The sequence below is a fragment of the Pagrus major genome, chromosome 9 (genome assembly GCF_040436345.1).
Source record: "Pagrus major chromosome 9, Pma_NU_1.0".
Lineage (NCBI taxonomy): Eukaryota > Metazoa > Chordata > Actinopteri > Spariformes > Sparidae > Pagrus > Pagrus major.
The window spans coordinates 31,590,221-31,606,093 of NC_133223.1; the positions used below are offsets into that span (position 1 = coordinate 31,590,221).

General features: G+C 37.4%; 1 protein-coding gene across 1 annotated transcript; it reads left to right on the forward strand.

Moving 5' to 3' along the window:
- Positions 1–4,082: 4,082 nt before the first annotated feature.
- LOC141001858 (sterile alpha motif domain-containing protein 9-like) lies at positions 4,083–14,396 on the forward strand. The gene is made up of 4 exons (XM_073472995.1): positions 4,083–4,175; positions 7,475–7,536; positions 7,633–7,699; positions 7,990–14,396. The coding sequence occupies exons 2-4, from the start codon at positions 7,514–7,516 to the stop codon at positions 12,517–12,519; spliced, it is 4,620 nt and encodes a 1,539-aa protein (XP_073329096.1). The 5' UTR covers positions 4,083–4,175; positions 7,475–7,513; the 3' UTR covers positions 12,520–14,396.
- The last annotated feature ends 1,477 nt before the right edge of the window (positions 14,397–15,873 follow it).

Here is a 15,873-nt window from a genome sequence, read left to right on the forward strand (position 1 = left end):
ACAAAATGGCAGTTGTGGGAGAAGTACTCTTTAAGCCTTTTACTTAAGTGAAAGTTGCAACGCTACAGTGTAGAAATATTGTGTTGCAAGTAAAAGTCCAACATTTAACTTTGATTGAAGTATAAATACAAACACTAGCATGAAAATATACTTAAATTACAGAAAGGAAAAGTAGGCTGTGAATTTCATCAATCAATAAAGTCTTATCTTTATCTATACTAATACATCATAATTTATTTGTTATTTACATTTTGTATAACTAAAGTTATCAAATTTAGTCGAGTAATAATATTTATCTATGAATTGTAAAGTATAAAGTTACATAAAATGGAGGTACTCAAGTAAAGTCCCTCTGAAGTACAGTACTTTAGTGAATGTACTTAGGGCAGCAGCAAAATGTCAAATCACTATCTAATTTGGTCATTAGTATGAGATGAGATGAGAAGATGGATTGAGTCAGATGTTAGCCCTGAGTAGGGCTGGGCGATTAATTGAATTTTAATTTCGATTTCGATTTTGGCTTCCCTCGATCATGAAAACAAGATAATCGTAATAAAACGATCATTCTGCCGCACGCCGTGTCTTGTGTGGTAAATGCAGCGAACCCTTCCATCTCCACCTGTGCACTCCGCTCCGCCCCGCCCCCGCCTGAACAGTTTCGCTTTCAGCCACGCCGGTGCGTGTTTGGAAAAAACGTGTAGAAGAAGACGGTAGAAGATGGCAGAAAGGAGCCTCTGGTCGGGAAGAAAGATAAAGCGAATTCTGTGGTGTGGAAACACTTCGGTTTCGAGGAGTCTGACTCGGAACAAACGAAGATATTGTGCAAGATAGGCATATCCACCCGGCTCCCGCAGGCATGAAGAAATAACGGATGCCGTCACATACATGATGCCAAAGACATGTGCCCTATCAACACCGTTAGCGAGCCGGGGTTCAATAAACTGATTAACACATTGGACAAGCGGTAGTAAGTGTTACCATCACGTCACCATTTCAGCAGAATTGCGCTGCCCTTTATGACGAATGTCGCGGAAAAGTTGCAAGAGAAGTGTCAACAGCATTATATTTTGCCACCACAACGGACCTATGTTTTTTTATTTTTACATTACATATTATTTAATTCATTTTATTAAAATATTTTTCTTATTTATTTGCATTTTTCAGTTCAAACTTATCGTGTTAAAAGAAATACCAGAGTTAAAAGTTCAATAAATGCTTGTTCTCAAATCAATGAATAATCGTCTTTAATAATCGTGATTACAATATCAATCAAAATAATCGTGATTATGATTTTTGCCATAATCGAGCAGCCCTAGCCCTGAGTGTATGTAAAAACAAGTATACTGAAAACAATCTTCACAGGGTCATCTTTTGGGGGTCAAAGGTCATTCTGGTGGTAAGTGTGTCCCACCTGGAGTATACTGCAGTGAAAGGGGCTGTGGAAACCAAGTAGCTTTGGGAGAAAATGGGGATACATGTCCCTTCACTAAAGGATGGATGAATGGAAGGGATGAAAAAGGTAAAAAAACCTCCACTCTGCGCATGTGCGATTCTATTGACACTTCCTGACGGTGTAGCCCAGCTGACTATTACGGGAGCAACAGATACAATATTCTATTGTATATTTGAATTGGATTTTGGAAAATCACCAAAATAAGCCTTGTTGCAAACACATGTTTATGATACTTACAAGTTTTGTTCAGCAATATCATCTTCAAATATTAACAGCTTTTGTGATTTTCAAAGCGTAAATTAAATTTCTGGCAGTAAAAAGCTAATGTTAGGCTACAAACAGACGACATCATGGTCGAATGACTTAAACGTCGCCACCACTAAGCATCTTACTACATAATTACTATACACGCTTTCTATAAACTGATCAATGTACATGTTGTAGAGTTAGAGTTACAATAGCTTTTAACTAAAGTCGGCCTTGAAAGAGGGACTAGTGAGTAGATGAGTCTCCAAACCAGCTTTAAAGAATGAGGTTGGTGCTATTCGGGAGACCCAAACCAAAAAGAATCGATTACACCAACAAGTTGCCAAACCCTGATGTATTTTATCCCACTGTGCCATAGAGCTCCATATTAACTATTAAAACACATCAATGAGCCAAACTGTGTGTATTAATCCACTACTGAAAATAGTCCCCAGCATATGGTCTTTTCCTCTTGTTAAAGTAGTGTGCTAAAAACTTTTTAAAGATTTTAGTCAGCTTTAGGAATAAATTGATTCAGAGCTGAGTGCTTCAATCTGTTACATTTTGTCATGTTCTGATTTAACTGAATGCAATAATTCAGAACAATATTGTTCTGTGAAATGAAATGATTTGCATTATGCATTCTTTACGACATTTACTTTTGAAGAAATGGTGTACTTTAACTGTAAGAATTAGTTTCTTTTAATCTTTACCTTTTTTTATACATATCTTTGATTCTTCATCGTTCATTATTGATACAGATGTGCATTAAATAACCTTTGAATGTTTTGCTTGCATAAAAATGTCTCTCTTAATCATTTTTAATGAACATTTTTTGATTTTTTTTCACAATGAACTTATTCAACATTTGAAAATGAATTCAGCTGTAACCTATTTTCATGTTCTGCTGCACTTATGTTGTACTTTATCAACTATGTAAACACAGACACTATGTTGCAGTTTGGAAGATTGTTTTGACTGCTGTGGCTGTAGGATGATTGTATTTTGCTCAAAATAAAGTCTTTTGCACTGTTTTCTTTTGTATTCAGGTACAATATATAAAAAATGTCTGTTGTAACAGTGACTATAAAAGAAATATGGCCTAATCAACAGTTTGTGTAACAGCTGTTAACATCAAGCAGTCTGTTGTTCTGTTCATCTCAGACACTCCACCTCAGTATCTCATAAATTCAAGGTTCACAGAGCAAAAGCTAGAGGTGTGGTCTGCTATAAATCTAATTTGTCCCTTACCTCAAGCTACTGATAAAGTTTTGCACTCAAGCACTCTCACAGAAATGGCTGGGCCCCTGAAAAGCTCAATTATAATGGGCCCTCCCAAAAGTCTGCATAAGCTCCCTCTCCCTCCTAGGGGTAGGTAAAAAAATCGATTCACATAAGAATCATGATTTTTATCTCCCACGATTCAGAATCTATTGACAAATATTGTCAAAAATCTATTTTCTGAATGTTAATTAGTAGCGTGATGTTGACGGAACGAAAAAGGCGAAACTACACAAAAACTACTGAACGTGATTTCCATGAAACTTGGATGGAGGATGTGTCTCTGCCCAAAAAAGACACCATTAACTTTTGGAGCAGATCAGGATAACGGGATCCAGGAATCTTTTGTCACTTTCTGTAGATTGGGCGTTTGACATCTTCCTGAAATTCTCAGGGAATCTTGGTGATAAAAAATGTGTATTTAAGTTGCTGGTATCTATGAGCAAGTACAATTTGGTGTGGATCCTAGATCTGGTGAGCTTAAATTATGGTTAAGTAGTTGGTGGTTTAAAAAGTAGAGTGATACAGAGCTATCGAGTCTGATATTGGATTAGGTTTGAGTGCCATTCTAGTTCTTTGTCTGCCTGTTTGCTCTTGTACAGTTTTTAATTTTATTCTATTCTTATTTTACACACATTTAGTTCTATATTCTCTTTAAGTTTCTTATTTATCCAACCCAGTCGCCAGAATAAATGTTGGCAAAGTACAGTACATTTCTGCCTTGGATCAAATCGCAAAAAAATAGGTTTCCAGAACTACTGTCCCAAAACTAGCTCCTCTGCTCCATGTAATATTGGGTTGGTTGGCAGAAGCAAGGAAGAAGCATTAAGTGTTCAGTGAATGTTACTCATTCAGTGCCCTGGCATGCCCACTGACTTTATCCACAAGTCAGTGTTTTCTGGTAATGTTTCTTGAAACAAAGCAACCAAAGCACACACACACACACACACACACACACACACACACACACAAAGCATTGTTTAGGTTTCGTTTCCTCTGAACAAACAGCCCACTGGAGGAGTGACTGTCTTCCGCATAGCACCGGCACAGAACAGATTTATCTCTCCTCTCTGCAAACAAGCTCATAAAGATGTCTTCTGGAAAGTTCTGTCACATCAACCCTGTTTGAAGACCTAAGTGTTAAACAGCGAGGACAGCAGACAGCACTGAGTCTCGATGAAATTATCCAGGAGGGGTAAGTGTGTATTATCTAGCTTATAGTTTTACTTTAATATGAGCATTAATGAGCACTGGTTGATGAAAAATGGACTTATTACAAAAGGAACAATCTAAGTTATTTTAAATGAAAAACATTTAATCCTTCATATGTATCGTCCAGCTTGGTTATTGTCTTGCACCTGACTTTAGGGTTTTAGGTTTGTGTGAGAGATAACATTTTGTTTCCACTCTAACATTACATTGATTCTTATCACATCCATAGCAATTAAAACAGCTCTTAATCAAATATAAAGTTACATTCTGATAGTTCTGTTCGCTTAAATATGATGGAATTGTGTATTGAGCAAACAGTTTTGCAATGACAGCTTCTTCCTGGTTTCAATATAACCACATTCAGAAACCACACTGGTGATTTCCTCGTATAACCACGAGTTCAGTTCACTGCAAAAAATAGATATTACAGAGAAAACAGATTAAATGGGGAATTTAATTGCAGTGTGGGGATGAGTGTTGTGAAATTGTATAACTGTTTCAACTGCATTCATCCACACAGATATAGTAAATTCAGCCTGTTACATCATAGAAACTACTACAAATACTAAGAGAAGAGAAAGAAAAAAACACTAGACCATATGGTTTTTCCACATCTATTATATTACTGTTCCTTACCTGTTTAGGATAGTTTTTTATCTGTTTTATTTAATTTGATATTCCAGTGCCAGTTACATTTGGGTAATACTGTATATCAGTACTATATACTGTGAGACAATAGGCGTCTCTCTTGGCTGATATATGATATGTGATAACAAGCCAAGCAGAGACCTACCACAGTATTTATGGTGCCATCAAGGCTCGAGTATAAAACTAGTTATAGTGATGGCTTTGTTTCACAGTTGTCATGGCACAGACAGTACTGGCAGAAGGGTTTTTTTAGGTCTAGGCTTACCATACTGGTTCTTTCACATTTCACATGTTCATGTGATCAGGCCATCACATGAACAAAAGAAACGATGCGAGTCCCTATGTAAAATCCAGGTGAGCGCCACTTCTTCTCTATCATGACGCACGGTCAACTGCGTGGGTGGAGCAGCTCAGTCCCGTCTAACCTGATTATTTTGTTGTGCCATGAAAGGTTTCAGGTCATTTGATTAACACATAGACACAAACATAAAGTAAACCAGAATGGTTCAGGGATGAGGTTAATTATTATCCATCATGGTCTCCACAGAAAGACTTTTATTTGCAGCCGCATGCAAATTACTCCAACACTTCCTCTATAGAGAGGCACAGGAATGACTGCGAAAACACGGAACCATGTTAGCATTTTTGCATATCCTGTTGCCCAGTTTCAAAGTCAACAGGTTTTTTGGTTCGATCCCTGATGTAAAGTCAGTGGTTAACATAAGCGTAAGATTGTCACAATTTGTTATACGACATAAAATACAGTAATAAAATGTGTCTTCAGTTTAAAACTATTCTTTCTCTAACTTTCAAATTTGTAGATTGATAATTTCATAGTAAATGGTGTATAGTGTATTAGAGAGCTTAGTGGTAGTGACACTGAAGTCATGCAACTACGATGTTGTTCGCTTATAGCATAATGTTAGCTTTTAATTTCCTACAATTGCATTTACGATTCGAAAAATCAAAAAGTGGTGTTCATTTGGAAAGATAACCCCTGTGAACAAAACGTGTAAGCATCTTAAACTTTTGTTTACCACAGAGATTATTTTCCTCAACAATCCAAAGAAAAAATCCCATAGGCGATGCTAACTTCCATGTTAGCATACAAACATTCATCATCCCTGCAGCACTCTATTCACACTTCCTTGGCATCATGCCTCAGGCCGGTTCATATCATGTAAGACCAACCCTCTTGAGATTGATAACCAATCAAAATGACAGCTGTAAGCGTGGCATGACTTCAAAGATTTAAATGATGAAAGAATTTCTACTCTAAGCCAAGGCTTACCTGTTGGTGATGACTTTATTTAATAAAAAACACAGAATTCTGCTGGTTTTCTGATGTATTGTGAAATACTTTGTAGAATTGTTTAAAAATGAAAGGAAATCTTGTGCATACAGTACAAATTCATACATACAGTGGTGCTTGAAAGTTTGTGAACCCTTTAGAATTCTCTATATTTCTGCATAAATATGACCTAAAACAACATCAGATTTTCACGCAAGCACTAAAAGTAGATAAAGAGAACCCAATTAAACAAATGAGACAAAAATATTATACTTGGTCATTTATTTATTAAGGAAAATGATCCAATATTACATATCTGGAAGCGGCAAAAGTATGTGAACCTTTGCTTTCAGTATCTGGTGTGACCCCCTTGTGCAGCAATAACTACAACTTAACATTTCTGGTAACTGTTCATTAGTCCTGCACATCGGCTTGGGGGAATTTTAGCCCATTTCTCCATACAGAAAAGCTTCAACTCTGGGATGTTGGTGGGTTTCCTCACATGAACTGCTCGCTTCAGGTCTTTCCATAACATTTCGATTGGATTAAGGTCAGGACTTTGACTTAGCCATTCCAGAACATTAACTTTATTCTTCTTTAACTATTCTTTGGTAGAACGACTTGTGTGCTTAGGGTTGTTGTCTTACTGCATGACCCACATTCTCTTGAGACTATACGTCTTGTACTTGGAGTGATCTTTGTTGGTCGACCACTCCAGTCCAAATTCTTTAGAGATGGTTTTGTAACCTTTTCCAGCCTGATGAGCATCAACAACTCTTTTTCTGAGGTCCTCAGAAATCTCCTTTGTTTGTGCCATAATACACTTTCACAAACATGTGTTGTGAAGATCAGACTTTGATAGATCCCTGTTCTTTAAATAGAACAGGGCACCCACTGATTGTCTGATTGTCATCCCATTGATTGAAAACAAATTACTCTAATTTCACCTTCAAATTAACTGCCAATCCTAGAGGTTCACATACTTTTGCCACTCACAGATATGTAATATTGGATCATTTTCCTAAATGTGTGATGTCTAGTATCCAAATATGTCTGTGTCAATGTTGTTGGCATTTCAATGAAGACTTGTGGAGATATAAGGTAGATGTCAGTAGATTTAGCATATTTTGAAAAAGTGACAGATTTATGAAATGACCATAGGCGGCACTGAAGGACACTTTCATCACAGTGGATATGCTAAAAATCTCGGCTCTGCAGGATGAACAAGTGATTGAGAATGATTGATGGTTGGTTGAAGTATTGAGGTTCAATATCTATTTTATGTGCTCAGACATATTAATATTAATATGTCAATATATTCACATTTATAATTTATCTTGCAGTATTACAAGTCAAGATGGGCAAAAAGTGAACCAGCCATCATGGACGATCAGGAAAAATTAAGGTAAAGCTTAAATAAATTACATTTTCTGTATTGAGTGCAAGCAGTACAGTATCTAGTCCTCTGTTATTAATTTCTCTCTTTGAATTGCTTTTGTAGCATTAGCGATCCAGACGTTTGCGAAGTGGGAGCCAATGATGGTATGGCAGATCAAGGCGAAATGAAGGTAAATGACAGTTGAAATAATCCAACTTTTAGGGAAAGATGCTCCTATAGCACAATCCATTAAGCTGCCATTAGATTCAAATAGAGTTTGAGACAATATATTTAAAGATGAAGACATTTATCAAACAAACACAACTTTGTAATCTTTGTTCACTGCCTGTTTATTAAACCAACTGAAGTTGTTTGCATTACCAAATCTGAGACTTCAACACTAAATATGATCAACTAATAGATAACTGTGCAGTAATCTGAGTGGAAGATGAGTAAAAATAACTAATTTTTTTATTTTAGAGTCAGGAAGAGGATCTTGCACCTGACATCGAGGACTGGAGTAAACATCAAGTGAGACAATGGGCTCTCAAGTTGGATAAAGTGGATGACAGTGTTGCAGAAACACTGTTTGAGCAGGACATTAATGGGAGTAGTCTTTTGCTTTTAGATGCAACAGACTTAAAAACAATGGGTGTGACCTTTGGCCCAGCAAAACTTATCATTAATGCCAGAGATGAGGTAGTGAAATTAAAGAAAGAGGAACCAGCAAGCTCCAGAAATCAGCCTGGAAGACCATGTAAACCATATCCATTTTGTAGGTACCATGATCCATATAGATACATGGAGAGCAGCATTCTTGATATCACAGAATCTGGTGCCTCAGACTTCATTGAACCCTGCCATGAGTACAAAGCTTTCATCAATACAACGGATGAAACAAAAATGAACAAGTTCACTGCTGAGGTAATTCGCTTTGCAGCTGCCTGCATGAACAGCCGCACCAACGGCACCATACATTTTGGAATTGGGGACAAGCCAGACTTCATCCATGGTCAAGTGTTGGGGGTTGTTGTTGAGGACAAAGAGGCTTACGCTAATGAACTAAAATCTGCCATCGATGGTTATTTTGAGCATAAACACAAGCAGACTGCTCAAATTTGCATCAAACCTCCTCGATTTGTTGGTGTTCTCAATAAGAATATGACATCATCTGACAAATGTGTGATAGAAGTGGACATAGTTCCTGACTCAACCATCTGTGCAGAAAACACCTACCACACTTTCAACATGGACACAAAAAAAGCCAAGAAAAAGGCAAAAAGTAAAGAAACAGTCAGAACTGAAACAAAACCACAGAACAACAAACAATTCTTTGTCCGAGATGGAGGCAGCAGCAGGGATCTCCTCGCACCAACCACAGGTGCTAAACCAATGGTGGAGTACAACCAGTTTGTTGATCGTATAGCACAATTAACCCAACTTCGAAAACAATCTGAAGAGAAGCACCTCAATGTGATAAAAAGCAGTACTCAAGGCTCGAGATTAAGTCAGATGTTAACTGGTGGTTCCCTCTCTTTAGATAAGTCACACTTTGAGCGGTATGTGATAGTAACTAACAAATCACATCCAGTTCAGCTTGAATCACTGGGATTTCTTGTCGAAATCAACCCAACAGCTGTTTTAGACTTTGATCCAGAATCAGCTAAACATGGATTACAGTGTCACTTTGAACAGCAGAGTACAGTAAATGTCCATTTACCAGCAAAGTATAAAATCACAGAAGGAGTTGAGGACATTGCAAACAAGTTAAAATTAACTCGAAATACCAGCTGGGTATTCTGCAACGGAGGTATTGAGGATGAGGTACCCTCAGAAATAGATGAGTGGTTGATGGACAAGGGAGCCTCCATCCGAGATGTGATTTCGTTCCTGTGTCGGAAAGATGTGCTTCCAAACAAGCGATATCTTGTCATCTTCTTACTTTTGTCAACAGTGAGTGAGAAGATGGACCCTCTTGTTGAGACATTCAGTACATTCTTTCAGGAGCTCAAAGGCACAGAGCAAATTCTTTGTATATGTGACAATGAAAGAGCATTTACTTCCTGGAGAGACCTTATCAATGCTCGGTGCGGAATCAACATCTCTCATAGGTGCATTTATGAGCTCAGTTTTGCTGAAGTCAATGGCACTATTCTTAGTCTTTTGTCAGAAAACCGTAGATCCCGCCGTTTCCTACCCTGTGGTGGAGGAAGCAAAGTCCTCCTTGAAAAAAAAGTTGAGCGTAGCCTGAAGACCTTAGAAGTCCTGTGCGTGAACCAATGTGAGGGAGGAAACGAGGACAAAATTGAAATAGAGGAGAACTTCTACAAAGGAGGAAAAGTATCATGGTGGAATTTCTATTTCTCAGAGCAGCCTGGATCCACACCATTTATCAAACGAGACAAGTTTGACTTCATCATGGACACAATCATACCTGATTTGTGCTCCCTGAAAAAAGCCTGCGTGTTATTGAACCTCATGCATGTACCTGGATGTGGTGGGACAACTTTGGCCATGCATACTTTATGGTCTCTTCGGGACCGATTCCGTTGTGCTGTCCTCAGAGACTGCAATGCTGACTTCACTGAAGTAGCTGAGCAAGTGGTCAAACTTTTGATGTATGACCATGAGGAGCAAGTACCACGGGTCCCTGTTCTGCTGATGATAGATGACTTTGATGATAAGGAAAAAGTTTTTGAGTTGCAGCAGGTCATTGACAAAGAATGTGCGAAGAAAGACATTAAGTCCAAGTCTGCACAAGTAATTCTCCTGAACTGCATGATGTCAGAGTCCACTGAAGACACTGAGGCAACTGAAGACACAGTATTCATTGGAAATGATCTCTCTGAGAAGGAACAGGAACAGTTTGACAAAAAACTTGTGGAAATAGAGAAAACACACAAGAATGCTCAAAAAACGTTCTATGGATTCATGATCATGAAGAAGAACTTTAGCACTGAGTATGTTGAGGGTGTGGCCCGTAAGACCCTGAAGAGCTTTGACATCAATCAGAAACATGCACAACTCCTGGCAGTTTTAGTTCTGTTGAACATATACTGCAAGGGTGCCTCTCTCTCAGTCTCTCTCTGTGAGGAGTTTCTTGGTCTTCAACCAAAACCATTTTGTGGAACCATCAAAGTCGAAGAGGGATTCGGGAAATTTTCCACTTTAATTTCCAACTGCTCAGTGGAGGGCAAGGTAGTTTTCACAGCTGTGAAAATGATCCATTCAAGTATTGCAAAGCACTGTTTGCAGGAACTTACAACAACACACAATGTTCGCAAAGCTGACATTGCCGACCTTCTGTTGACCACAAATGAGCTTTATGAAAGCACACAAGGCAAAGATAAACTCCTGCAAGATGTTCACCACATTTTGGTGAAGAGATATCATTCATTAGAGGAAGAATCTGACTTCTCTCCATTAATTCAACAGATTGCAAAGGAAACCCCAGGACTGGAAGAGACGGTGCTACAAAATGCATCAAAAAGATTTGCAAAAGATGCCATTATCTCTCAGTTGTTAGCCAGGTACTATTACCTAAAAAAGAGGGATTTCTCAGAGGCAAAAGTTTGGGCAAAGAAAGCAAGAGATCTTTCCAAGGACAGCTCATATATGGCAGACACATCAGCACAGGTCATCAAGCATGAGCTGAAGAATGCCATTGCAAATTGCAAAGAAGAGCCCATCAGTCCTGAAAAATTGAGCATGTGTCTCAAAATGGCTCAGTCAGCAATAGATGCATTCAAGGAAACACAGAGCCTTGCAAAGAGTGAATCACTTCAGCGATTACAAATCAAAAGAGACAACAACCCTTTCAATACATCAGGGTGCCTGGGAGAAATTCAGGTTGGAGTACTTGTCATTGAGGTTCTGGCAAAGACCCCAATATTTTCTTCTGACAATGTCCGTCATGACCTAATGAGTGAGGTTCTCTCTGGGAATGTTAAACTTCGGGATGTAGAGAGATCTGATCGTTGCAACAAACACAGAACCTACTACATCATTCTCAGACAGTTTGAGGATGTACTGTACACCCTTAAATACAGGATGAAGGTTAACTTTGACTTCCTTGACCATTTTTATGTGAACTTGGGCACCAGATTTGGAATGAAAGACATCCGTGATCAAGTAGCCCAAAAGGAGCTTTTCAGATGTTTTAGACAGTATGCAGAGCTTTTCTGTAAGACAGATTCTGCAGATCTTTTGAGGAACAAAACCATGCAGAAAATGCTGAAACTACACCAAACAAGACAAAAGCTGGAGATGCAAAAAGCTGATACCTATTCTGGGATTCTGAACTTTCTCTCAAATGGCACGCCACCTGAAATAATGGAGAGGATTGCCAGACAGTATGGTTTTGTTTTTGAACCTGGTCATAACCTGGCTGTGAAGGAGAAAATCAACTTCCTGTATGTGAATGTTGTGTTGAGTTGTCTCAAACTGGAATCACCCTTACTTCAGCCATATGAGAACCTAATGCAACAGCTTTGCCAAGTTCTGCGGGAGCCAGTCCCAATAAATGATAGTTTGTCCCTGCACTTCATTGCAGTTGTGCTGTTGTGGCCACAGCAGCACCAGGCTAGTCCAGCATGTAGAAGTCTGGGGAACTACATCTCACAGATGAGGACCTCTTATCACGCAGTGATGAAGGAAGTGTACAATGGCAAGAGGCCCATAATCCATTTCTTCCTGGGGAAGAAGTGGGGCTATGAACGACTAGTACCCCTTGGAGAAATCAAGAAGTGCATCAGGGTTGAGCAGGAAAAGTTTTCCTCCACTTGGGAAAATGGCTTTATCTGGAAAGAGAAGAAGGTGGAGCAGCTCCTTTGCAGGGTCACTGGCATGGTAATGGGCAACGTGATACTGGCACATACTTGTATCCCAGATCTGAAGGTTGAAGTCGCTCCAGTGTTTCGAAGTGAGCTTCGTGGTCATGCCCAGGGGTCAAAGGTGTCATTCTTTATCGGTTTCTCAATGAGAGGCCCTCTTGCCCTTGACATTAACTAAATAATGAAAACAGCCTATTCGAACATGCTGTATTTTCAGCTAATCCTTGTGGATCCATCTGTTTTATGCACCCTTGTACACTTTGGAAAGGGATTGAGTTGAATCATTCTATGTTACAATAGTATTACATTTTTGCCTGTTCCCTTAACTCTGTTCATTACCTTATTTATACCATTGCGTTGTAAAGGAAAACATTTGTCAAGTGTAGTGGCAAACTCCTCACTTTAACTTATTCATAAGCCACTTTAGCCGTTTTAGCAGAAGGCTAACTCAATTGTCTTCACGCGTGCACCTTACTTCCACTCACAAACACCGGAGGCTGGTCGTCCTTCTGTATGAGTTTTATTTTGACGTTCCGTTATACATTCCATCTTATTTGGGTCACAACGGTCGAACAAGCTTCCAATAGCACATCCGTCAGTAACGTCTAGAGTAAGAATGACGGTCAAAAAACCTTTTTTACGCGGTCAACTAGCACCTCTGCTAATTCAATGTAAATGTGTTCCTGGATTACTGTGCGCATGCGCAGCGCTACTTCAGGTGCTCTAGGAACTTCCGCTGGCTTAAGCACACACAACACAAATCTAACCAAAAAATTTATCTCAACTATAACGAAGATTTAGCTCTCTTGGCGTTAACTTTGGCTCCTACATCAAGTATAACATTAAAATCAAATCTCTTGAAAATGTTACATTGAAATGTGTTCTGAAAGCGCACAAGTCTGTAAATGTGATCATTTTTTAAGAATGAAAATTGAAAAAAAATTTCACACTTCTGTGACATTTGAAAACAAATTTGGCTGTTACATTTGTCATGTTCTGTTTTAACTGAAGGCAATAATTCAGAAAAACAGTGTTCTGTGAAATGAAATGATTTGCATTATGCATTCTTTACGACATTTACTTTTGAAAAAATGGTGTATTTTAACAGCTGTAAGAATTTGATTTTTTTTATATTTACTTTTTTTATACATATCTTTGATCCGTCATTGTTCATTACTGATACAGATTTGCTTTAAATAACCTTTGAATGTTTTGCTTACATAAAAATGTCTCTTTTAATCATTTTTAATCATGAAAATTGTTTGTTTTTTTTTCACAATGAACTTATTCAACATTTGAAAATGAATTCAGCTGTTATGTATTTTCATGTTCAGCTGCACTTATGGTACACTTTGACAATTATGTAAGAATTTGTGACTTTTCTGATTTACATCTTAGTTTTGGATGTATCTTGATCCTGCATTATCCTTTGAATAATAAAAATGTCTCTCCAGAATTTTTTGAGAATGAAAATGTAAATGTTTTTTTTACAATGACCTTATCCGACATTTGAAAATGAATTCAGCTTTACCTTTTGTTATTTTAAAAAAACAAAACAAAATGGTGTACTTTAACAACTATGTAAGAATTTTATGATTTATATCTCTTATTTGTTGTATCTATCTTGATGTTGCATTATCCTCTGAATGATAAAAGGTGATATAAAGCTGTTTAACAATATTGTTCCATGAAATGAAATGATCTGCATCATATGTTCTATTATACATCTACCTTGTACTTTATCAACCATGTAAGAATGTGTGATTTTTTTTATTTTTTAAATCTCTTTTTTGGTATGTATCTTTATCTTGCATAGTCCATTAATGATACAACAGGTTTGCTTTACATAATCTTGGAATGTATTTTTTTTTTTTTTGGTTCCCAATTATGTGTTACTACTGATTTTTTATAAACACAATAGCTTATATTTTTTGTCATTTTGTCTTACAATACTTTAGTGATTCTGTTGAAATATCTTTTTGCATTCCATGAAAAACAATGGTGAACACTGAGTTATTCACTACCTTTCTAATAAAGATGTAAGATGTACTGTAACCTGACCATGTAAGAATTATTTTAAATTTACCACCTTGCGCACAAGCTATTACTATATATTCCAACTCTGAAGAAAGACATCACTTTTCTAAAATTGAGTATCCAAAGTACATTGAATTGATCAGTTTCACATTGTTTAAATGCCATAATGTACATACTTAAAAACAAACACATTATATTGTCCATGTAAGGATGATTTTAGTGGTATCACACACTGGAGGGCGCCACAACCTCAGAAATAATAAAACCAGTTTCCACTTTCCACTTTGTCTTTGCCCATAACATAACATTAGAGCAATAACATTTAGTTGTGTTTTGTGCCCCATTGTCCAGGACAAAAAAAAAGATAAAAGCTGGTTTCATTTCAGGAAAATCATATACAAGCCTTTGGTTTTCGAGCCACTGGACACTAATTGTGAGATGCAAAAATCCGTTGACAAGTGACAAACATCCATAGGAGATTGTTTGTCTAGATTTGAGGAGAGATGCCACATAGATACCAAAAAGTTCATGAACATCTTTTCAGATGTAATATCTTTGTGTTAAGTGGAATGAGATCTCATTTAATGCCATTATCTACAGCACAGGACACAATATTGAGGCAATGCAGATAGAATTGCCTGTGATTTCACAAAGTTGCTCAATATATTCACGCTATTTCACCGGTGAAGGCCTTAGTGAGCCTGATCTGGGAAGATTACAAAATGGCAGTTGTGGGAGAAGTACTCTTTAAGTCTTTTACTTAAGTGAAAGTTTCAACACTACAGTGTAGAAATACTGTGTTGCAAGTAAAAGTCTAACATTTAACTTTGACTGAAGTATAAATACAAACACTAACATGAAAATATACTTAAATTACAGAAAGGAAAAGTAGGCTGTGAATTTCATCAATCAATAAAGTCTTATCTTTATCTGTACTAATACATCATAATTTATTTGCTATTTACGCTTTGTATGACTAATCTGAGTCTGCAAAGAAGCCAAAGTTATCCAATTTATTCGAGCAATAATATTTCTCTATGAATTGTAGTGGAGTACGAGTATAAAGTATAAAAAAGCTAATGTTAGGCTATAAACAGACTACATTATGGTCGCATGACTTAAACGCTGCCACCACTAATCATCTTACTACACAATTACTATACCCGTTTTCTATAAACTGTTCAATGTACATGTTGTAAAGTTAGAGTTAGAATAGCTTTTAACTAAAGTCGGTCTGTAAAGACGGACTAGTGAGTAGATGAGTCTCTGTTTTCACTGTGATGATGTTTAATGTCCCTGACAACCTCTGTAGTCTCAGCTAGACACTTGCTAACAACCGCCGTTAACACATAAGCGTTTTAAAGTTAAATTGTGGGACATTTAATGATGTATTTTATGTTGTAGAACAAAGTAGTAAGGCTCTTTTTTGGTGTTATGAAAAATAAATGTGTGGGACATTGTTTAGTTGAGTTTGCAGGTTTACCAGCGACGAACA

Excerpts from the sequence above, each read along its gene's own strand:
- LOC141001858 (XM_073472995.1), top strand. The coding sequence starts at position 7,514 with ATGGACGATCAGGAAAAATTAAG. Across the intron at positions 7,537-7,632 it reads GACGATCAGGAAAAATTAAG|CATTAGCGATCCAGACGTTT; the intron begins GTAAAGCTTAAA and ends TTGCTTTTGTAG. Across the intron at positions 7,700-7,989 it reads CAGATCAAGGCGAAATGAAG|AGTCAGGAAGAGGATCTTGC; the intron begins GTAAATGACAGT and ends TTTTTATTTTAG.